The following is a 24,379-nucleotide window of genomic DNA, read 5'->3' as shown; positions in this document are numbered from 1 at the left end:
CTTCATGGAAGCCAAGAACTATAAGATACCTTACCACAAGTTCACAGCAGTGAAATGGGAAGCTAAAAAACTCTAATGACTTCTCACGGAGCTGCTTTGCTCATCACTTACAGCTTGAACTCTAGCAATACTTGCAATTAAGAGCAAGCTCTGAATAATACCAAAAAGTGACAATTCATTAGGGAACAAGAGCTGAAAAGCAGGATCCAAAAGCTGTAGGACAGCTTCTAGAAATGTGCATAAAATTGATAAATGAACAGAAGCTTACTGTGCTGAGCCAATAAGACTAACAAAATTATGAAACGTGTATACTGTAAAGACGTTACTGCCGAGTCTGAGGCTGGAATGATGAGACCAGCCCTGTTTCCATTCCTAAAAAGATGCTGAAATGCTAAAGATGTAGAATAGAACCATAAAAATGATACAGAACTGGAAAAAAACCCAACATTGCACCATGACAAAGTTGAATCTGTTCAGCCTATCAAAAAAGTGATCAAGAGCGACCTTGGTTACTGTATACCACAGCCTTTTATAGAGAGAAATAGTACGTACTATACATCTATTTCATTAGCAAGAGAAAGAAAACAGTGGCCAATGATGGGAAGCACAAGGCAGACAAACCTAAATTCAAGGTCTCCGATTTTTAATAGTAAGGATGATTAACCACTGGAAAAAATGACCAAGGGGAGTAGGGAGTTCTCCCTCTTGAAGTCTTCAAATCAAGACTAAATGCTTTTTGTGAAAGACATGCTGTAATCAGGAGGAAATCTGCTGGCCCATACTCTACAGAAGGTTGGATGTGATGATGTGATAGCTCCTCCTGGCCTTAAGAGTTCATTACTGTGAAGCTGGGAAACTTAAATTGATATTTGGGAAGAAACCCCATGATAGTAAGAACTATACCCATGAAAAGGGAATACTCGCCTCATCCCACACACAGTTTTTTCCTATGATGGAAATGCAGGATTTTCACTTGACTGGTCTTGGACACTTACTAAATGCCTCTTTCTTTTTCCATTAGATTAAAGTTTTGAAGCAACCATGTCGTAATTTTAGGATTATTGTTTTAGCTTGTGTGCATGCTCCCCCCACCCAGCAAATAACTTTATGTCTTCAAGGTGAACTGACATACAAGTATCAGCTGGTTTGTGACAAGTAAAGCACTAAGAACATTACACACTGCCTTGCCCACATCCTCAGAAAGAAAAAAAAAACAAACCGAAAAGCCCAACAATTGCTGCTTATTTCACCTACACATGGTGCATCAAATGCTTCAAAGAAGCTGAATTCATCCACAACTTACCTGAAAGCCAGCACCAAAGTTTCAAATCCTTTTAAGATCCCCCAGTTGCAACATAGAGCAAAGTCTGACGCTTTCAGCATGCCATAATGCTCACTAAAAGGCTATAGTACCAACAAGCTCAAGCTCCAGCAGTCCACTAGCCAGGGAAGCAGCTAGGCCACAATGACTGGGAGCAAGGTTTGCTTATAAACCTTGCAACTCCTGTTTGAAGAGATAGAAAAAAGAGCTTCTAGAGTGTTCCCTAGCTAACAATCCAACCTCAACTGAGAAAGCCAGGCACACACAAGTTCTCTATTTTTTTCTAAACTCTCTGTGCTGGAGTAGCTGCAGCCTTTTGTGTTGAAGGATTTCACATTCATGTTCAGTAAGGGTCCCATGCAGACATCAAAGGAAAACATTAAACTTCCTCCACAAGCCTTAGGCTAACTTCAGAGGATACATCACTGCGTAATGTTTAGCAGTTGGATCACAGTAATTCATGTAAAAAAGAAACTGCAGGACGCCCACAAGACATTCTCTAAATATTTCCATAATCAGGGACATTTCTGCTGAATTACTGCTCACATAGCAAAAAAAAGTCAGCAACCGAGACACTAACATGGCTGTGTTTGGCCTGTATCTTTCTGCTCTTGTTCCCATTCTTTTTTACTGGACACCAGGTTCAAATGAATTCAAACAGAAAAGGCTGACAAAGAGTCCAAGTAGCACAGAGTAGGTAGAAACCAGCATCACATCTGCCACTTTGAGGAAGAGAAAAGATGCTGTTTACACTGTTGAATGTCTATTATGTTAGCTGTTCCCCCAGGCCCCACTAGAAAATGATGTAGAAGGCACATTTCTCAAGAAAACCCCCTCTACCTCCTTCCTGGGGAGGTTTTGCCACCATCAATTATCCAGTATATTTTTCTTAAACATTCTAAAAATCATGGGATGTTGTGCCTGGGAAGGATAAATGTAATAACAAGTATCTTTCACTTATTTTTTGGCAATTGGAAGGCATTGAAATATGCTTTTTAACTACAGTCGCCTGGCATGGTATTTTTGTTTTTACAGTAAAGCCAGAGAGGATTAGGACACACTGTACTAATTCATAAGAGCAGACAGTACCTGCTCCAAAGCTTTATCTTTCAAGCAGACTGGACAAAACAGCAGCATTTCAATTGTACAGGTAGGGAAAGGAGGAACAAAGACATTAAGTGACTTACTCAAGGTCACACAGGAATCTGTTGCAGGGCAAGGTTGAGTTCCCGAAGTCTCAGTCCACTTAGGCATTGGAAAAAGCAATGAAACAAGAGTATGTACTAAATTTGGCACAGATTTTTAAATGATGCATTGCTACCAGGGAACAAGAACCTCCACTCATGCTAACCCAGACACCAAAGGAACATATAAAGGAAAACTAGTTACTCACTCCACCCAATCTATCTGATCACCTTGTATTTCCTAAGTCAATAAGACCTTTTTTGGCCAGACAATCCAACCCACAATTTAGATCTTATTACAAATCAGACATACTAAACCACTTTTTCCCTCTGGCTGCAGAAGATAAAAGGCCAAGTAAGCAGGCAACGTTTTGGTAACCGGCTTCATGTAACAGCTTTGGATTTTCTTAAAAGCCTCAGCATCGATTATTTTCTTTAAATAGCAATGGCTTATTGAGAAACCTTCTACCCATTTTAATGCACAAGGTTTTCCTTAAGTAGAAAGGAAAGCAAAAACTGCCCTGCCAAGGCATATTTGTCAAAGAGTTTCAGATACCCGGTCCTGGCAAAACACTTTGAAGTCAGAGTAAGTTAACACTGGTGCTGAAGGGCTAAGAGAGGAAACTTGGAGATGAAGAGGAAATAAAGTATGGGCTGACACAGAACAATACCAGGATTCAGCTCCAGCTTGCGTTTCAGCCAACGGCATGAGCCAGTGCTGCAATTTGTATGTATCCAAAGGAGCTAAAAGCTCATGGCATGCAAAGCAGCACAGCTCTCATGTGGTCTCTGCACAACTTGGGGCAAAAGGAATAAAGGAATTAATTTCATCAAGCCAAATCACCAACACCCTGCTGTTACATAAAAGCCTGTTTTCTGGGGAACGTTTCCAAAGATGGTGTCATTTGGGCTGTTTTGACTAAAGTGACATAGTCAGGTTCAGGATGAGATACACTGCAGACTGAGAAACACTCCAGTTTGACAAAATCTCCCACTCCCTTTCCAATCCTCATGGCACTTGTTTCTTCCCTCCATTTGCCACATTTTCATATGGAAAACAAGCATGGCAATTGCACTGCCTGGTTCTCAGATGCTAATATAAGGCTGTGATGGAAGAACTGCTGAAGGCCTCAGGGAAATGTTTAAAACCTAACTCAAACAGATAAAAAGATGACTATTTAAGTTTGCCTGGGAAAGTTTCTACACATATTGGAAACCCCTTGAGGCAGGGACTGCCCTTCTGTTCTCAGTTTAATAGCCAGTTGTACAAATTTTGATTGCACAATTACTTTTATAAGGTTTTCAATTATACAAAGAATGTATCTTATTAAGGTTTATAACCCTGAGAAATAAAACCTAAAACCCCAAATCCTTTGCATTTAAGCTGCACGGCCCGCTAGTACTCCACCAGCAATACGGACTGAATACTATTACAAATGTACACCACAGTCTACAATGAACTTTTAGAACGAGCAGATACAAGCACTGCAGCACACTGTAGTTAATACTGCCATGATTCAATACACATAGCCTCATATTGTGCTTTCAGACCTTCCCTCTCGTGTCCATATTTTAGCAGTCAGCATTCTTGGGCAGTTTCTGCATGCCTCAACAGCTAGAAGCTCAAATTCCAAGCAGTCTGCAGCACTGGCATTGCCCTGCTGGAAGCTACTTACCTGCAAAGCTGGTTGCATTGCACAGCAGACCACAAGGAGCATGCACACGGAACAAGGAAGGGAAGGAAGTGTCAAAGGTGAAACCACTGGGCATGCATAGCCTTGTGTTTTCCCTGGCTGGGAACCAGCTATGTCAAAAAAGAAAAAAAAAAAGAAAAAAAAAAAAGAAAAAGCAGAACACAAACTCTAATCTACCATAAAAACAGTAAAACAACCCTCATTCTTTATCCAGTAAAGCATCTTCTGCGTCCCACCACGAAATCCAACTGGCAACAACTCTCCCAATGAAAAGGAAGGGGAGTCACTACCTCTTTCTACAGATACCTCAACCGAGCACAGGAGCCTAAAGTCACGTAGCTGATCCAACAAGGTTGAATGCATTTCATATCCAGACCTGGGCACAGACGGCTGTTGACATTTACATTTCAAACCTTCTTTCTGCTGAGGAAATGTACAACCTTCTCCACTTTAAAAGCTTGAGGCTTTGCTGTCCTCAAGGACAGTTCTGCTAAGAAGCACTGCAATTGTACCAGCACAAGAGGAGCTCCCATGAGGCCCGGAATGACTCAGAAGTGATATCCTAATAGGAAGCCTGTCCATTCAGAAACTGCAAAAAGCAAAATTGTAGCAGTCTGCAATCAGCATTATTCATACCAGAATACTTAAAATTCAATTGTTTGGCATGGAGACATCATCACAGAGGTAAGCATCAACCTGGCCCATGCACCAACCAAGAGAAAAAGGAAGGAGACAGCCTCAAACGGAAGAAGACAAGTCTGAACACCCAGCACGGTGAATCTAAAAGACCCTCCACAGCTGTCAAGATGTCAACCCTGTAAGGACAGATGCCCTTGATGCAAGGTGACACTTTCTAATCTTTTCTGTGCAAACAGGAAGAGGGGAACCACTACACACTTTCTAACGGGCAGAGCACCTCCGCCCCTTGTGATCCTGGCCTTTCTCTCAAGGCTGCTGTAAGAAGCTGAACCGGTTTAAGTTGCACATGCACACACACACACACAGCTCGCAGCGCAATTTCCTCTCATCTCAGCTAGTAAATCTTATGGTGTGTCTGTTTTTTCTGAACACAAATTTTATAAGCTGAATAAACTTCATGGAACAGTTGACTGCCAAGGCAGCCAAAACCTGGAAACTTGATGCCTGACCACAGCCAGGCACTGCAGGCTCCAAAAGACGCTGAGAAAGTTTAGTTTTCGCACTTCAGAAAGAGATCCTCTTACTGGCCCGCTCCCTTCACATCAAAGGCCCCTGCCTTAGTGGTTCTGAAAGCTTTTAATTTAGCTTATCCTCAAGACCCTTCCCCTCGTGATCAACAGATGAGAAGACAGGACAGAATCCTTCCACCCTCCCCAGCTCAAAGAACATCCTACCATCCATCCTTTGCTTTTTCACTGCAAAGTGTCTTGTTAGTAGACTGGCAAAAATACAAGGGTTTGAGCAACAACTCATCAGTCTTTGGAAAGCCGTCTTACATTTTGGTAGAAGCATCAGAGAACCTTCCCGTAAGTAGGAGCTTTAGTGTAGTTGCTTGGTATAGCTCAGAGTTTAACAGAGAGAACATCTCCAGACACTTCGCTTCCAAGTCATGACCATGCAACAACCCTTTCACTACGCTGACAAGCATGTACATGAACAAGAAGTATCAGAAAGGTAATTTACACAGTCCTGGCCATCAGTTAGTGCAGTTTTACAGCTGGAAATGAGAGGGAGGAGGCAGTATCATGGGAAGAGACAGACCACCAGTAAGCACTCCAGAGGCCTGAATTTGGAAACCGGTCCCCTACAGCTATTTTCAAGACCTCTTAAAACAAAAATGGCAACTCACAAATAGATCCTTTAGGCTGAGAGCCCATTTTCCAAGCAAAAACCGTGATACCGGTTAAGGCCAGGCACTTCCACGGCAACTGACCTGCGGTGCGAGCGAACGCACCCTTCCGCTCCCCGGGGAAGAGGCGTCTGCCCAGCACCTGTGGGTGAGGTCATGCACGTACCTTGGAAATGAGCTCATCGTGGTTGGCAAGATGAGCCCTGCAGTGAATGCAGCTGTAGGTCCTGTGGCATGAAGGCAGATATGCCTGGAAAGTCTTGGACCTTGTCATCTTCACCATTGGAGCCACTGAGTGCTGCGTGAACTCTGGGGTGGCCCAGGAGGCACTCCCGCAGGACGGGTCGCACGGGAAACACCGGAAGACACAGGTAAAGGCCGTGGTTTGGCAGGTGATGGGTGTGGGGCAGGCTCCACACGCTGGTGACCGCTTCAGAGGAAGAGATTCGGTCAAAGGGAACGGGGGACTTCACACAAACCTAAGTTCAAAAGAGAAAAGAGACAGAACACTTAGTTCACAAAGGTGATAATGTTCTCCTAGCCCACAGGACGATCTAGGGTTTGATCGAGAGCACAGGGAAGAGTCAGAGCAGCCAGGAGACAGGAGGTGTGATGTTTGCAGATTAGATCAAGGAGGACAGATTTTTATTCACAGCTCAGCCACCGACTTGCTGACTGCCCTCTCATCTTCCTGCTTCTGTTATCTACCACCTTCCTGTCACTCCAATGCTCGCAATCTCTATTCATTCTTCCAACACTTAATGGATTTGGAAATGATTACAAAGGTGCAAAGACGCTAAAAAGATGATTTTCATCAAGCCTAGTCTCCCAAACACCTCTGGAGAAGCGTGCGCATTGAGGTCCAACTCTGCACCACACCTTGGAGAAGCCGGGACCCAGAGTCAGCCCTCCCAGCTGCTGCCCTGTGTGACTCACTGATGCGACAGCCTGGAAGCCCGTGGGAAAGCTGGGAGCTGGACATGGGTTTCCTCAGCCACCAGGAAAGTACACGAGTCACCAAACCAGTTCTTCTCTCCATTCTGCCCTAGTTTCCATATGGGAAATGGAGGATTACTTCATTATACTCCCTGCAAGCTCTAAAGGTAGAAGCTACTCTATAAACTGCACTCTAGTATTTATTTTATTTTATTTTTTTTTTTTACTCAGAACATCTGACAGCCGTCAAAGCAAGAAGCAGCCTCTGAAGACTATTCTTGATAGCAAGAGACAGTTAAAAATCCTATTCAGGATGGAAACCTTTTTACAGTCTGACAGAACCTGCAAGGCAGCTCAAGTCTGGGTCTCTTTGTTGGCAGAAATCAGTTTTTCAGATCCCATCTATAAGCCCTACCAGCTACAAATGTTTCTTTTGAGGGTGGAAGAAGCATAAAGGATAAAGGAAGCAGCTCCCCTCGTTCCCCGATACATGGCATGCATGCATGCTCTAGAAATTAATCATGAACTCTGGCTGCTCCTCCCCTGAGGATATTCCTTTCCATAAAACTTGATTCTGTTCAGTTTCAGAGTCTGTGCTTTGTGTATCAAATACTGGAACAATACCACCCCCCCTCCCTCACCCCTCCCCACAAAATAAGAAAACCAAGAAATAAAAACCCCACACCTGACCTGCAAAGGAAATTTCTGAAGTGGACAGAACAGAAAAGTACAAGAGCTTAAGAGCTGGTCTCCAAGCCTGTGTGAGTAACTCGCCTGAAGCACAGCTGATAATCTTCCAGGTTAGAATAAAGCCAGCCCAGGTCACTATGCTGCTACACTGCTAAAATACGTCACTTGCGTGCTAAGCTGGCTCTGCTACTGCTCAGTAGGATGCACTGTCCCAGAAAAAGCACCAGCCAAACACCTGGCTCAAGGTACGCTGCAGAGAATGGCTGGACTGGAGCTATTCTAAGCAAATACATCTCTCTGGCTTGCTAAAGGTGAAAGTGTCAAAACAGCAGGATGGAAATCAGAAAGTCAATAGGGGAACCGAAGGCAGGGCCCAAGAAAATTGTTGTAGGAGGCAGTCCTGCAGAACCCACAAGCATCCTATTTAGATGATCTCTTCTGCCCAGTGTTAGCATTGGTCACAAGTATCTTACCACGACAAAACTATCCAAGTCATACTGGAAAACAACAACAAAAATCAGACTGTGAATCCATTACTGCTATTTGCTAGAAAGCCTCATATGTGATCTCTGTCAGACGGTCAGATCTGCACAAAACCTCATCACTTAGGTACCAAAGTGCCATTTATGGAAACCCCTGTCTTCAACACTTCTGCTCCTAAGTCTTCTCGTCAATGCTGAAAAACAAGACTCAAGGTATCCAAGTTGCTTTAGTGTTTCTGAAAGCGTTACCCACTGAACCTACTGCCAGCTGGATGATCCCTGAAAGCCAGGCACGCTATCTGCAAGCTTTCCAGTAAACAGTTCCTACAAGCACTATACTGGAAGGTTGTCATAGGCTCACATGGGCATCATTTGGTGCAGTCAAAGGTTCATTATGTCATGACCATGCACAGTGCTCACCAGGAGGCAGCCACCAGTCAGACAACGGGATACCCATTTTTTTCTTTTTCTAAAATACTTTTCTGCTGCTCTCCAGAAGGTAGCTCCCTTACAGTCAAATGGCAAAAAAAGAGTCTTACTCATCCAGCAAACTGCTGATAAAGCATATCGATCCTGATCATAACAGTCAGCACTTACATAGCACTTTTCATCCTTAAAGCTCTTTGCAAACACTAACTAATCAGATTAACCTTTTCCAATTAAAGTTGCAGTGAGAGCTTTGGAAGACCCATCCTGACACAGAAGGGCTCACTACCCAGCTTGTTAGGAACTAAACCTCCTCTTGTTCAGTCAAAAGGGGTCTTATCTGGAAGGAATTTATCTGGCCAACCTGTAGCTACGCAGACTGTGCACTATTTGGTACACAGCTGCATCTCTGTATTTCAGCAAGATCTGTCATATACACTAATCAGAAAAGTAAGAGAAATTAGGCAGTCCTCACCTGTATCCTGCCCCAGTTCTCCATGTGCATCCGACTTTTGTCAAAACTGAGTTACTTTTGTACTATACAGCACTGTTTTCCCCTACAAGGCGAGGAGCACTTTGAGGACTGAACCCTAAGCTTGCAACAGGGCAGAAACAAGATGCAAAACAAAGCAGAATCCTTCCTTATTTTCTGCTGTTTAGATATAAGTAAAAGCAATGCATCCCAGCCTTTCTGAACTAAACAAGTGCCAACCTTTACAGTCACAAGACAACAGAATCATCCCCACATTCCAAGCCCGATTCAGCAGCTGATACGCTGTATCTCAGCCGTAACAGATCTCAGAACCTGGAATTTGAGAGCCACGTGCCTTGTCCTCCAAGTGCACAGAAGCAGGAAACTTAAGTGTGCTCTTTCTGGGGCCAAATGCAATTGGATTCCATGGCAAAGCACCAAGCCCTGTCTGAAAGAAACAGATTACATTGGACAGACCATCTGGAGGAAAGCACAAGGATGGATGGACAATCGCTTTACCCGATTTCTGAATGAAAAAAACAGTCTGTGTCTAAACCTTAAGTTTCATGGATTTGTAACGAAATGGTGCAATGCCCTCTCTCTCCTGTTCTTCAGCACAGATAGGTAAATATACCAACCACAGTTTTACTGCTTCCCTCCCATACCGTCGAGCCAAACATTTCTTCTCTGATCAGCTGCCTAGCACTGCAGCACAACAGCTGGAGAAAGCAGTCCACAGGCATCCTCAAAGCCAAATGGAGACATAAATGATACCCAGCCAGAATAATATAAGCACAATCCCTTAATTTGTTGTTTGCTGACCCCTCTGTCCAGGCCTCCTAAGCATCAATGCTGTAGAACAACGAGTAAACCAGGAAATACTACAACTGCATTTATCTAACAGAGAAATGAAGACACACGCACACACAAATTATCTGCTGCATGCAGCTTTTTGCAAAAGCATTTCATGAGCGTTCATTTATTTGACCTCATAACACATTTAATGTCAGCAGAAAATTTGACCTTTTAGAAGTGGACAAAAAAAAAATATTCAAGTGAGATGGTATCAGAGCACAGATTAAGATTAACTGCAATTCCTGTTCTGAGTACTGTGCTGAGAAGGCAAATCAAATTGATCTCTTTGCTTAAGGCAGGGGAGAGAATAAAGATTTGTGAGCTAAGATCTTGGTGGGAAACCTAGGTAAGAAACTGCCTTGAAAAAAACTTCAGATAAGCTCATATACAGTAGCCATACTTTATAAAGGCACTACCTTCGTACAGCATTCAGCCCAACAGTCTGAACACTTCTGTGCACTATCTACCGAGAGGTCTGTCCTCATCACAGTAAGGGAGAGGAGGGGAAAACCAATAGGAAATGCATCCTTACATCCCATGAGCACAGCCAGTAGCTTGTAAGGACCCATTTCTGTCTCGAGTATCATCTTGAAACATATTAAATAGGATCCATGGCTCTCAGCAACGCAAAAATCAACGTCCTCCATTTTTTTCTGTCCTAGTAGCAAACACGTTTGAATTCGAATACATGTAACAGCTAACAGTGCATTCATTCTACTGTGGAACAAAGGCATGGGGATAATTTTAGGCTGTGCCTCTGTTTTTTAAGAATGGTGAGTTAATGTTCATCAGCCTCACTGACAGTAGGCATTACTGGAGTCATTCCATTCACACACACACACACACACAAAAAAAAAAAAAAGCTTTGATTATTTTATCATCGTGCCCAATACTGTTAGAGAGAGAAGTTTCTGTCACCAGCAACATAATCCAGTATTTTTATCATTTCTTCAAGAGAAATTTATCTCTGGGATGGACACACTCAAGTCAATGGAACAGAAATCTGTGCATATTAATTAGTTCACAAGAAATCAGAAAACTGGTTTAGACAAAAGGAAAGCTTTTCCCTAGAATTCTTATCAACACTGTTTACTGCGGTTATCGGTGAGGGAATCAGCGGAAATGTACTGCTTGCATGCACTGTGTATGTTAGCGCTGCTCTGCTTAATCCTGCTAAGTTTTAAGCAGATGTCACCTCCATAAAGGAAAAACCATGACATGCATTTTGCTGTTCAAACAACTTTTTAGTTCAGTATTCACCCTCCACCTGTCCAACAGCCATTTTTCACATGAAGCTGTTAGCAATTCAGGAAACACAAAAAAGGAGAAATGCCAAGTCTGTGCCGAACACTTGCTAGACAAGGCTACTGCTTGGACAAGTCCATATGCCACAACAGCAGAGAACAAAAAAATATCACACGCAAGTCTAATTTTGCATAAAACCCATGTGCAATGCCACTCAGATGCGAAGTTCCTGTTCATTCTGGCAGGACAAACAACAGGTTTGTTGGGTCTGAGGGTTTGTTTTATGGATTAGTTGATTAAGATGAACCTTAGTCCATTAAATGCTTATTAGAACACAGCAAATGCTATAGAAAGCTGCCTGCAGTAGCTCTGAAAAAATCCATCTATCTGGAAACCCAACCTTTCTTTTTTGGCGTCTCTTCTCATTAATATAGAAAGAGCTAGAGATATACTTACGCTGAGTGCAATGAAAGCACAAGAGGAATCAGGTTTGGAGAGTGTTCAGTTTCTAAAAGGTCACAAATTGTAGCAGCCTGTGTTGCTCCAGGGTCTTAGCATGATTCTAAGAAAATGCTTGAGGTAAGCACACTTACTTACCAGGGTTTTCCTGACATGGAAACTGCCTTAATGTTGCTTAATGCATTGCAGTTTGAAAGAGGAAGGGTAGCCTCTAAGGTGGTATGCTGAAATTGGAGTCTGGCTTTAATGCCTAGTTTTGCCAGCCTTCCCTACAGAATAAAAGTTATTGTCAGAATTTCAGGTGCTGAACCCTCCAAGACATCTCGCACAGCTAAGGAGCTGTCATACTCTGCTGATGTAGTACCGCAACAAAAGATCCTGGTTTGGGGCAGCTCTGGAGATTCTCACTACCATGAAGGACTGCAACAGCTTTGCAAAAGATGAAGCCAGATCATCGGAAGGTAGGAGGGTAGGTTGTACATTGTGAAAGGCTCTGAAAGGACGGACGACCATTCTGACTTTAAACATGGAACACAAGGAAAAGCCAAGAGATTAGTTTAAATAGCATATGGATGTACACAATGGACCTTTACTCCTTCAGTATCAAGTTTCTGAAATGCACCATTTTCAAACACTGGATGACACTGCACGCAGCTCAGCAGTAGTAGCACAATCAACAAAAGTCATTACTGATACATGAACTGTAAGTGTCCTCCTCTAACGCCTGTGCTCCTTCCAGTCAATATCCAAACCTTGCAAGACCTTGGAGACAGAAAAATAACAAGAGAAGCTGCAACAGGGCTGGCAGGAATCCTCTGCATTTACTTTTATCAAATACATGGACACAATTGCAATACAAATAATAGTAGAGAGCAGGTTTCTCACTTAGACTGCCTTCAACTAGAAATACATTTAACCCCCTTTACTCCTCCGGATATCTCCTAGCAAGCCCCTTCATTTCTGTGGGCCCTAGTTCTCTCTTCTGCACACTGGAGACAGCACCCTTCACCGCTGGGAAGCACTTTATGATTCTGGGAAAAAGATCTGGATGGATGGATGCAAAAAGGCGATACTGATGACAAACAGTATTGCAAACAATTGCCAGGTAACCACTAGAGGGCATCAAAAAGAGATTCAGCAAGAAGCAATTAAAGACTATCTGGCCATAGTGAATCAGGGACAGGCACGATGCCAACCATGCTGCACCTGCCGTGCTCCACATACCACAGCCAGCCTGTCAGGAAAAACATCAGAGTTATTGTTCTGCTGAATAGCTATCAATACAAAACCTGTCAAAACTGTCATTGCAATTATATTAATAGCATTTTAAACACTGGTGGGTTTGGGGGTTTCCTTTGTTGTTGTGGTGTTTTGCTTTTTGGGTTTTGTTTGTTTGTTTGTTTGGTTTTTTTTAAACAGGCAATATGTCAGTCTATGGTCTATCACAAACCTTCTAATCAAAAATAGACTCAGCACACCCACAACAAACTTCCTGGTCTCTCTCTGACGGAGAGGCTTTCTATGAAGATGATGTGGAAGGTACATAAAAATGAGCTGAAACTTAAAAGGAACAAAGAGCAAATCTTTAAAACTCACTTTGGGTTGGAATTTTTTTAAGCCTGTCTAGCTTTGTCACTGTATACACTATTAATCCATAATTTATTAAAAACAAAGTAATTTTTAAAAATCTTTTAAAAAATTGTTCTTTACATAGTTGATTTACCTTCTGTCAATTTAGAGATTAAATTGATTTTTAAAAAGTTTCACTTACTATTTTTTTAAATACATAACATCCACACCAGTGCACTGTCAGGTTCTCAAGTACAACTGTGTGGTGAGAAGCAAGTCCAGAGGACTCCTGCGTTCAAAGCAGAAGCTTTCTTGTATTGAACTACAGCGCACAACTGACTGGAAAGTGAAGGAACAGGTTAAAATAATTCCATGAAGATGGTGCAGAGATGCTTCTTTCCTGGCTGCAGACTATGGAGACCAGATGACCATGAGAACCTTCTGACTTCATTTACAGATCTAAGGCTGAACTCAGACCACTCAGTGTCAGAACTGCTAACTCATCTCTCCCTGCAATTCAGAACACTGTTCAAAACAATCCACTCAGACACATCACAGACACCCCTGGCAAGCAGGGAAGTGGAATCATTCTGGAATTTTAATCAAATTCTTCCCTTTACAATTTCATCTCAAAAGGCACAGGTCAGCTAGGATGGGCATCATATCACAGGGCTGGCTTCAAAATTCGTTACCTTTTCTGGGCCTGTCTCTGAAACCACACGAACATGGACTGCAAGATTCAGTCTCTATCGAGGAATGACTGACACCTCTGGCTGAATTCTCTTCCCACTCTCCTACGAGTTGCCTGGCAGCAATACCTTTGCAATGCAGAATAGCCTGCGCTGCTGATAAGAAGCAACATGGCACACATTATAGCTGCAAGCTGCCCACCTCTGCTTTGCAGGTCCACTCCATCACAGCTGAATTCAATAACCAGTTGCAATAGATGCCAGTGTGCCTTACCAAATACAAGAGGAATCATACATGCAGAAAAGCATCACGGTTGGCCAAGAGAAATTTGAAACAAGCCAGCACTTACTTTTGCTCCTACCAGCAAATCCCACTTGTGCCACAAATAAACAAAAACTGCCAGCTGAACTAATTTAAAACACAAATGACTCCATTTCCTCCTTTACATTTTGCAAAAACTCATGCCAGCTTCCCCCGCAATGGGATAACAGCCCTTCTTCTGAATTGGCCAAGTAGATATGATGCACTCAAGCGAGATAACAGCAATGGCTCAAACGCACTGTTAAGATGGGCTCTTCAATTCATGCCCATCCTTCTGCTGACAAAAGCTATGTGTTCAATGTGATGCCCACATTTGGAGCCATAGATCAAGGACATCATACTTCACCAGTATTGCGTATATACAGCATTCTACAAAATGAAAGAAGACCCTCGCCTTGCTATTCTAGTGCCAACCTGAACTAAAGACATCAAGGAAAAGCTCTTCCCATCCAGCTGACCAATTACTGACAAAATGGAAACACTCTTTATCTTCCCAGCTTCTCTTCCTCATTTGTTTTAATTGTAGAACAGTCCAGCTATCCAAATCATCTTATATTATTACATTTCTTTTGTGCTCCTTACATTGCTCTATTGTCTTCATTTTTGGCAAATGTAGGTATGACTAGGATTCAATTAATTTGGTCTGCTGGATGGATCATCTATTTCCCTGATAAAGGCTGGGTACTGACAGGGAACACGGTGAGAACGTTCATCTATTGCAAGTATCCTTCCAATATCCTCAAAGTCATTTGTAGCTGAAAGAAGGATCTGCCATAGCTGCCGGTCATGACTTACTATTGGCAAGCTCCCCTTGTCAAATCCTGTAAGTTTTCATCTGCTCACAAACCCCATCTGCTCAGAGGGTTCTTCCCAGGAGCATCTTTTAACTAGCCTTGCGCTGCCCGGAAGCACATCTGTCACGAGAGAAATAGTGACTTCATTTTCTTCTCTGGTACATTTGTCTCTTTTTCTAAGTAAAGCTAAGGATAAGATATTGAATTCTGACTGATCTCTGCCAGTAACATCTTTTATGCAACAGTTACTATATTAACAAGGTACATACTTTCAGTGACAGTTCAGTCATCATCCTTCTAGCTTTCATTTAGCAACCCATACATCAAGGGGGCAAGGTCAGGTGAAGATTTATAGCCTGAATCTTCACATGACAGATACTTTATAACTGAATGCAGTTTAAGATGGGTCAAGTCAGCTGTTACCATGCCAGTTTCTGTCATTAGTTCCTCCTGGATATCCTCACTAGCCTGCATGTTACTGCCAAGGTACGTGAACTGACTCACCTCTTACAGTTCTGTGCCTACTGACGCATGCTTGAGCTGGGAGTTCCTGGGATTCTCGTTAAGATTTTTTTTACCCACAGTTAATAATTAACTCCATCTTTTTTTGTGATGCTGGACAATCTCTTTTTAATAACATACTGCTCAACCCATCCTTTAGCAATATTTCATCAGTGAAACCTCAATCTTCCAGAGTTCTGTGGCTGAGCTATGCAACACCTAGGTCATACCATGCCACATTTTTGTCCTCACAATGAAGTCACTGCCAATGTGAAACAGGAGAAGTGAGAGTGCAGCTTTGACACTACTCTGCCTTCCCTCTCAGTCAATCAAAAAGTTCTCTGAAAGGCAAATTCAAAGCATCCTCAGCTTTTGACTTTTAATAGACTTTGCTCGACCTCGGGAGTTTAGTTCTGTACAAGTCACAACAGCAGTAAAAAAAGGAGTCAAAAAGCTACATATTTTTGTGAGTCAGCAAAACATCACACCTTTTAACATGCTATACCAACACTTGAACAGGTGTAAAAGAAACGATGTCTAGTTGGACGTGTAAGCCTGCGCAAAGAGACCGGAAGGCAGCTCTTACGGTTGCATTCCCATAACTTCCAGTGACTCACATTGCCTGGCACTATCATTTGTTAAAGCAAGAGTGAAGCAGGGATAATAGCTATTTACTAAAAACAGAGGAGCGTGATTAGCTTTAATTAGCATTGTCAAGTGACTCGAGATTGTCAGGTACAAGATGTGGGAGAACTAAGTCTCATTAATTATGTTATTTCCTGCAGCCTTAAGTGGCTTGGCCAGTCCAGTGACGCTTCCGGAGATGAAGCTGCTCCCGACGTCCAACACATCCCACCGCAGCGGGTGGGAAAACACCCTCAGACAGGCCTGGCAGATGTGGCTACCGAGTAGAGGGTCACAAAGCCAAAACACAAGAACAATCAGCTTACATACTGCAAGACAACTACCTGCCCTGACAAATGAGGAATAAAAAGGCAAATAAGACATGACAGAAAACAGACTCGGAGAGAGAACTGACTGCCAAACTTCATGGAGGATAAAGAGCAGGGACCGATGGGGGCAACAGGGAGTGCGATTCAGGCCCAGGACCCACCACTCCTGAGTGCTGAAAACTGTATTTTCTTCCCCCCAAAGACAACAAACTATATAATGTCTTTGTTTTGGGAAAAAGAGATCCAGATCCTCAATCAGCATCACACAACCACCAGACATGCTGATTCACCAGCTAAAGATCTATTCTAAAGAACTGAAAAATCCTTAAGTCAGAATAGTCCATCTCTTCTATGGACCTGCCTTGGCTTCTGGAAGGAAAAGGAAACCTATCCTCAGCCTTCAGTTGCTGTGATTAGATCTGGAAGACGAGACCTCCGAATTAACAAGCACAGAAGAGAAGGAACATCCTGAAGGACCAACTTACAGGTCTCTGTCAAGGAGGGGAAAAAAAGGAAGCTGTATATTTTGCTATGGTTTCAAAGCAATAAATACACTCTCATACACCATTCTGCCTTGAACACCATTGATCAGCTTCAAAGCAGCTAAGAGAACTGAACTCTCAATTTCCCCATTCCAGATTCCACTTTGTGATCCCTCTTGAAGCCCACTGCTCTAGCACTTCGTAGTTGACCTCTAATGAAGACTCTGCTTAAGTTCAAGCAAGCAAAGGTTTGACAGTTAATGACCAAAGCCCAAGAAAAGCCTAGCTTTACTGGCATTTCTTCAAGAGGCTTCCACACACATGGTCAAAGGCAAGGCCGTGATGCAAGAACAAGAAATAAATGGTTTTTACTCCTCTGCAATCCTTGCAATGCCTGTGTAGTACCACACTAGATCAAGGAGCTCCCACTTTCTAAACTGCTAGCCAGGACCTACACCAGAGTGACCAGTTCCTTAATTAAATTCTCTCTCAGCAACAGGTATTCAATCCGTGAGTCAAGGAGCCTTTGAGGGAATGTAGATTTACAGGTAGTGATGCTGTCTTCCTCAATACAACCCTGACTCAACTACCCACACCAAACAGCAAAGAAAGGAAATAATTTATTCAAAATCTGCGGATCCAGAGGACACAAGGGAGCTCAATGATACAGTTTTGCCAGTTATTCCGATCCTAGCACCATGAAAGAGACACCTGCAAAGAAAGCCAAGGGAGGGGGTGGGGGTGGCGGAGAGAACCACTTGACATCTTTATGACATGAAAGTAATGTCTCTGCCCTCCCTACAGCATTTGCAACTTTAGTTTCAAAGCACAAGGATCACTTTTAAATGGTCTTTCAGCAGGAAACAAGAGTTAGAGATCCAGTGAGAAAAGAAGAACATCTTGATTCTCTATTCAAGCACCACCATTACACAGCAAACAACATTTACAAGAAACCAGAGGCATGGATCCCAACATGATGAGATCTTGAACAAAATCAATGAGAGTGCTCTGCAAGAATGAAGTAACAAAATACATCCTCTCTAGGCAGAATCCTCTCACAGATTATAAGTAGAGCTCTCTCAGTATCTGGTTGTTTACAACCGCCTAACTCAGCAAAGGCCTCTCTCTGCTACCCAGCATAAGCTTTAAGTAACTGTAAACGCATTAGCAGAAAATCCTTATCTGGAACATGTAGTAGGCCCTGAGGAAGGCAGTGTCAGGAAGGCAGGTGTACCGTCCCACCCCTCGCTTAACTGCTCTCTGCAAGCTAAGAACACTAGTTCTTAGACAGAGGCCAGATAAAAAGTGGGTACACAGTAACTCCAGCAAATTGTGGGGGAAGGGGGCGAGCATTCAACTTATTTTTGTACACCATTAAAATCACATTTTAATCTGGAACATTTCCAATTCTTTTGCCTTCAAAAATCAGCATTAAAACCTGAAGCTATGGACCCATAGCTCACTCCATGGCTGCTTGTGTCATCTCAAACTTCTCTGGCTTTTCTGGATCAAACCCAGAAGTTTCTGTCGAGAAGCACGAGAGGAAGGACCCTTGACATTCCACCTTCTGACCCTGGACCTCAGCACAGTGCTCCGCAGAAGAGGAAGCTGCTACACCCATAACCAGAGGCTAGAGCAACAACACAGACCAGCCGAGTTACCCCTGCTCCCTGCGGGGGAGCGGTTTCAATGCATCATGTGCAGAAACTGCCTGCCTTTTAACGCCATGCATCACGTAGGGCCGAGGATGCCCTCTCCGCAGGCCGATCCAGGTGCCCTGCGATGTCTCTTTTGCCACACCAGGCATGATGTCACTTCTGTAGCACAGAGCCACAGCCTGCAGCTGAGAAAGGCCTGGTCTCCAGGGACTCCAGCAGCAGTGTTGGTAAATAGAGCAGCAGCAGGGGAACTTCTCCCTGGTCAGCAGCCAGCCTTCTGGGCCGTGCTGGCAACGGTTCAGGAGATGTCCCCAGAACCCGGGTGAAGACTTGGGAGTCACAAGCCTAAGCCTTAGGCACACCTCTGTGGCAGGGATCTCACCTGGGGTTTCAGGTTTTTATCATGCATTTACTCCGTCAGGAAGGACGATCCCCTGCTCCTCCTCCACCTCCTCCTCCTCCGGCGGTTCCTGGCACCGCCGGCCAGCCCCAGCCCCGCTCCCGCGGGTCCCTCCTGTTGATCTCCTCCCTCGCTGGAAGCGTGCGGGGAAAAGGCAAACCCTTCTCGCCTCGCCTGCGCGATGCCCCTTGGACGCTCTCCCGGGCTCGAACCTGTTGCCCTCCCGGCCTCCAGCCCCTCACCCGGCCCCGCAGACAAAGGCCGCCGCTCGCACAGCCCTGCTCGCCCGCTGCCAGCCCCAGGGTCGCCGCAGGCCCCCGGCCCTCTCCCCTGAGGCGACGCGGCTCCCCTGACGAGAAACCACCTCACTCAGAGACCCCACCGGGGCAGGGGGCCCTGAGGAAGCGCCCCCCCCCCCCCAAACCCGCCCAGCCGTCCCCGCTGCCCCACCGCGGGAGAGGAAGGCGGGGGGGGGGGGGGGAGAACCGGGACGCGGCTGTGGCGCAGCTTCGCGCAGCGGCCCGGCCCCGCCACCGCCCGCCGCACCGCAGGGCCCCGCCGCCCGGTCCTCGCCCCCCCCCCCCCCCCCCTCCACCACCGCCGCCGCCGGACTCACTCGCCGCGGCGCGGCCGCCTCAAGCGCGTCCCACAGCGCAGACGGAGCGCGGCGGCCGACGCGCAGCAGGCAGCCCCGCAGCGCCCTCCCCCTCCCGCCAGCTTCCCTTCGCTTTATAACCGCTCCGGGGAAGAACCTGCTGGCTCTGAGCGGCACCGCCGGGAACCAATCGCTGCCCGCTGGCACATAGCAACACCCCGGCGGTTGGCTACGATCAGCCGCAGCCCATTTTTTTCCAGACCAATTAAAACGCGAGGCCGGGTAGGGGCGCTCCCGCCCTCCCCGGCGCACACACCTACACACACACACACACACGCACGCATCGCTCCCCCCCCCGCCCTCCCCGCCGCCTGCCTCGCGCAGACAGCAGCTGGGCAGGCGGCAGCCAATAGGAGCGGCCCTGGCGCTGCCGGCGTGGAGCGCGCGGGGGGGGGAATAACAAACAGATGCGTTTCCTCTTAAAGGCGCAGGCACCGCTCACCGCGGGTGGGGGGGGGGGGACGCCACGGGTGGGGGTTGGGGGGGGGGGGGCGGCCGCCTTTGGCCCACCCGGGGCTGCTGTGGCAGCGGCTGTCCCCCGCGGAGCAGGCCCCAGGGACCCAGGTGGCGGGCAGCAGCAGTCGGTAGCCGGTGGATGATCTGTAGTGGCGTGGAAAAGCGTGATCCGCCTGCGCGGAGGATACGCGGGGGGGGGGGGGGGGGGCGAGGGGCACTGCGCCAACCCTGCCGCATCGCGCCCCGGGGGAAACCGCAGCCCAAAAACCTTAGGCGGGTACAAAAATTGTAGTAAGGGAGGAGTTTTGGTCACTCCAACCTCTAAACCCTAAAACGGCCCCGTTTGGCAGGAGGCACTTTTAATTTTCGGAAAGATTTACAGATTACCCCCCCCCCCCTCCACCGGTGCCACCCCCCCACCTCCACGGGGGAGCACCCAGTTTTGGTACGGTGGGAAAGGCCCAGGCGGAGGATGGAGGGGAAAGGGGGGTAACAGCAGTCGCTTTCTAATAGGCTGTGTTATATTTCTGTCTTTAAACGCCAAGGCAATTAGTCCACATTAAATAAACACGCGGTAATGACCAGTACCTGATTCACGCAGAGGTCGTCCGACCCTTCCCCGCGGAACAGGACCGAGCCCCGTCACCAACTTCCACCAGTGCTAGCCCAGCTCCTTCAAACACGCCATGGGATCGTAATTGCAAATGAAGACATCATCTATTTCTCCTGAAAATCTCCATTAGCTTCATCCCACTGCTTACCGTGATTTTTTTTTTTGTAGCGGCGATCTTGTCAATCCTCTACCCAAACACCTGCAGGCACGCTCCGTGCAGACCTCGTACGTACGCATGTCCCTGCACGCGCACACGCATACATGCATAGGGCAGCACACATGCACGCAGCTAAGCCAGAAAAAGGTGCGAGGGCAAAATTACATGCAATCACCTCAAAGCACTGTAATTAAAACAGCATGCCGCTCCGAACACGGCAATTTGGAGGCTCCTCGCTGCACGTGTTTTAGTTTCAGCTCACGACGGCACATGCATGGCACACCACTGCATGAGTGCTGGCAACAGTAGTTCAGCACTGTATAAAGTAGAGCTTTAATAATTTTTTCTATCTGTCCTTTTCTCACATCAAGGGATAAAAGTTATATATCTTATGGGCCGAAATATATTTGCTTTATGAGTTTAATCTTGTTCTAATGCCCTACTGCTTTAGCAAATTCTTAAAAATATTTTAAGCAATTCTCTAGTGACTGGTAATTATTGGTAACTGCAAGGGCAATGTTCTGTTCCATATGTTAAATATATGGACTTTAATACACACTAAGTGAGGCGCAATGCAAGGTAGTATTTCTATTAGTTGTGATACTCTTTTTTATATTTTTTTTTAATTACATGTGGGTAGAAAAAAAACCCTTCTACCTCGTGATATAAAGTAAATATGGTTTTCTTACATACAAGCAAAATACACCCCTCTGATTGCATTACTAAAATGGATGCCGGCTAGCTAAGGGACAATTTTAAAAATACAAAATTACATTCCCCCCCCCCCCCCCCCCCGTAAGCTAGTGGTATTACCAAGTACAATTTAAATATGCTATTAACAAAGATGCAAGCACCATGGTAGTTACTAGCTACTAAATACACTCAAATGAAGAAGGAAATTGCCATGTTATCTTTAGACGGCTACGAAACCAACATAACAGGAGCCTACTTTGAAGGCTTACTTTAAGCTGCTTCTTCTTTTCCTAGATAACCTCCTTCCTCTTCAAGCCCAGCAGCAAGAGCTAACACATCAGGTTTTTAGACCATCTCACTAGTGCTAAATGAAGCCATATTTAACAGATCTAGACAAGGTTATATATGGGAAGCGGTGAAAAAATTTTCTTGAACTTTAAATCACCAAGACTTCTGAAAAGTGACCACAAGTACCCAGAGTTGGAACCATCAGCAAAATAAATTCACACATCATTAAGAGGCTGCTGCTTAACAGTGGAATTTTTTTTTCACCCAAAGGCGAGTTGCGCAGCAGAATTTTCAGTTTGCTAATAAAAATACATTATTATTTACAAGGAGAACATCAAGATGCTTTACATATATACAAAGCTCTCCGTTGTACTAAGTTTGCTTTAGGATGGTGGTTAATTGAAGTTAAACTGATTTAAGTTCAGTATCACCATGGAAATCTAGGGGTTCACACAGCTTTGAAACCGCAGAAAAATAAGACCATAAAAAAGCCAAAATTTCTTCTGTAAACTATGTGCTGATCCCTATGACTTACAAAAACCGGAAGCTTTTTAGGGTTAGCAGTGCTTCATTAGCAGCATTTCACTCATTTTTGAAAAATAAAACGCTAGCTGCGTCCTACTTACTTTCTCATTGAAGCTTCAAGTCACATTTTCACATTTGATTTTGTGTTACAGTTTGGTTGCAAACTTTGCCAGCACAGCTTAATCAGCATCATGAATACTTTTACTGGGCTAAGCTTTCCCTGCTCAGTGTTTCTCTGCTCAGTATCTGACATCAGTTTCAACTTTTATCATCATTAGACTAGAAAAGCCTAATTGATAAAGCATCACGGACTGGGGCTAACTTTTGCCATGGCAATATTGAGAGGGCAGAAAGTATTGGATCACTCCTTGAGATAATTGCCTCAACATCTTTATTGCTGCATTAGAATTAAGTGGTACTTAAAATCTGCTGAAAATCTCAATTTCTTAGCACTCCCCCATTGTATTTGTAGCTGGTGTCACTGGCCTTGAAATCAAGATACCTCACCTAATATTGCCTTTACTTCTTTATTTGTAAAGTGGGGATACTTCAAACTTTTTCAGACACATCAGGAAACAACACCTTCAAGTATTTCAGGTCAAAGAAAGGTGCTTTCATCTATTAGCAGCAGGTTTTTTTTCCCCGACTTGCAGCAGCACTATATTAGGTCCAACAACAAAACAGCAAGTGTTCCCCAGTGCTTCATCTTGTCCCCCAAAATCACCAAGACACCTGACAGTGAAGCTGTAAGACCTTCACTACCCACAGCACGCTGTCACTCATCTTCCTTCCCATAGCAATATTCCACGTCTTACAATGAGGAACTAGACCACCCGTAAATCCGGCTTAACTAGCCCCAGAACCGTGGCAAAACTCAGAATCTGTAACTGAACGAGCACCTACTTTTAATGCAGCTCTGCATTGCAGTTTCCCCATCAGCTCTCGCTACTGGGAAGTGTGGAGGGACAGAGCCCTGCTGAAAATCAGCAGAGATGAGCAGGGCTGCGGCGGCCTCCTGCGGCAAGCTGGAGGAGGACAGGCAGGAACCGGCCCGGTTGCCATCCTGCTTTTTGTTAAGGTTTTGTGGCTTTTGTCTTCCACATGCTTTCAAGCTGGGCATTTCACATAGACAGGAAAACAATCCATTCTCCACGCACCCCGGAAATTCCAGGGACAAACCAGGATATCCGAGATTTCTACTAACACCAATGATCTCGCTCATCAATGTGGAAAAGCGTATCCTGAAAATACATGAAAATAGCTGCACCTCAAACCTTCTTGCTTTGGATAAACTGTCAAGTTCTTCTGAATATTCTGTTTGAGTACCAAGTCTTAGTGCTGCAGATTTATGATGGGTTACACAACCTGAAGTGATCATAGACGAATACTTTCCCTGTTAAAAGACACATGAACATTCATTAATGCTTCCCAATTCCCTATTCTGGTTTACCAACCATTCAGAATGTGCAGTAAAGAAGTAAAATACTGCCCAGAGCAATCTGGGGAATCCTCTCATCAGCCTGCCAAAATCCTCTAAAAGTTGCTAAATACTGTTACATACAAAAACCCCACTTCACCTCTCTTGCCTAATATGAAGCCTCAAGGCTTTAAAATTACACTTGACCTTAAAACCTAGTATTTAATGTAATTCAATGGAAATCCAGTAGGAAAACCGGAAATTTACCCCTAGGACTAGAGGAAACGTTAATCTGCTTATCATCAGAAAAAGAAAGCATCGTATTTACAGCAAACTATCACCCAACACAGGACAACACAACACTGTACAGAAACTTGCTACAAGTAGAATACCTGTTAATACGAACATAGTCAAAACATAGCTAGTTTGCTGCCCCCAATTCAGAAGCAGAAACCTGTCAACTGTCAAAGGCTTTTTATACTCCATAATCCATTGATCTTTCATTGATCATCCACAATCTTTTGCGTAAGTCTCCTACAAAAGTGAGCAGGTAGAAGACGCACTGCGTGGGGAAGATAGTTAATTATAGCAAGTGTCCTTAGGATGCTACAGAAA

The 24,379-nt window shown here is 44.7% G+C and overlaps 1 protein-coding gene across 3 annotated transcripts in view; it reads right to left on the bottom strand.

Moving 5' to 3' along the window:
* The window catches only part of YPEL2 (yippee like 2), a 39,836-nt gene extending 20,161 nt beyond the window's left edge, over window positions 1-19,675 (bottom strand). For 2 of the 3 annotated variants that reach the window (XR_012651103.1, XM_075032915.1), the window contains exons 1-2: window positions 19,577-19,675; window positions 6,194-6,506 (exon numbers count right to left, since the gene is read on the bottom strand). Coding sequence is in view for 2 of the 3 variants with exons in the window: in XM_075032915.1 (XP_074889016.1) it covers window positions 6,194-6,310 (117 nt within the window). In the remaining variant the exon portion in view is untranslated. Of the gene's footprint in view, window positions 1-6,193; window positions 6,507-18,942; window positions 19,273-19,576 lie in introns of those variants that run through there. The other variant, XM_075032916.1, reaches the window with a different exon arrangement.
* Between the last annotated feature and the right edge of the window lie 4,704 nt (window positions 19,676-24,379).

Source organism: Buteo buteo, chromosome 7, assembly GCF_964188355.1.
Source record: "Buteo buteo chromosome 7, bButBut1.hap1.1, whole genome shotgun sequence".
Classification (NCBI taxonomy): domain Eukaryota; kingdom Metazoa; phylum Chordata; class Aves; order Accipitriformes; family Accipitridae; genus Buteo; species Buteo buteo.
The sequence above is the reverse complement of the archived record's forward strand: the minus strand, read 5'-3'. Positions and strand labels throughout refer to the sequence as shown.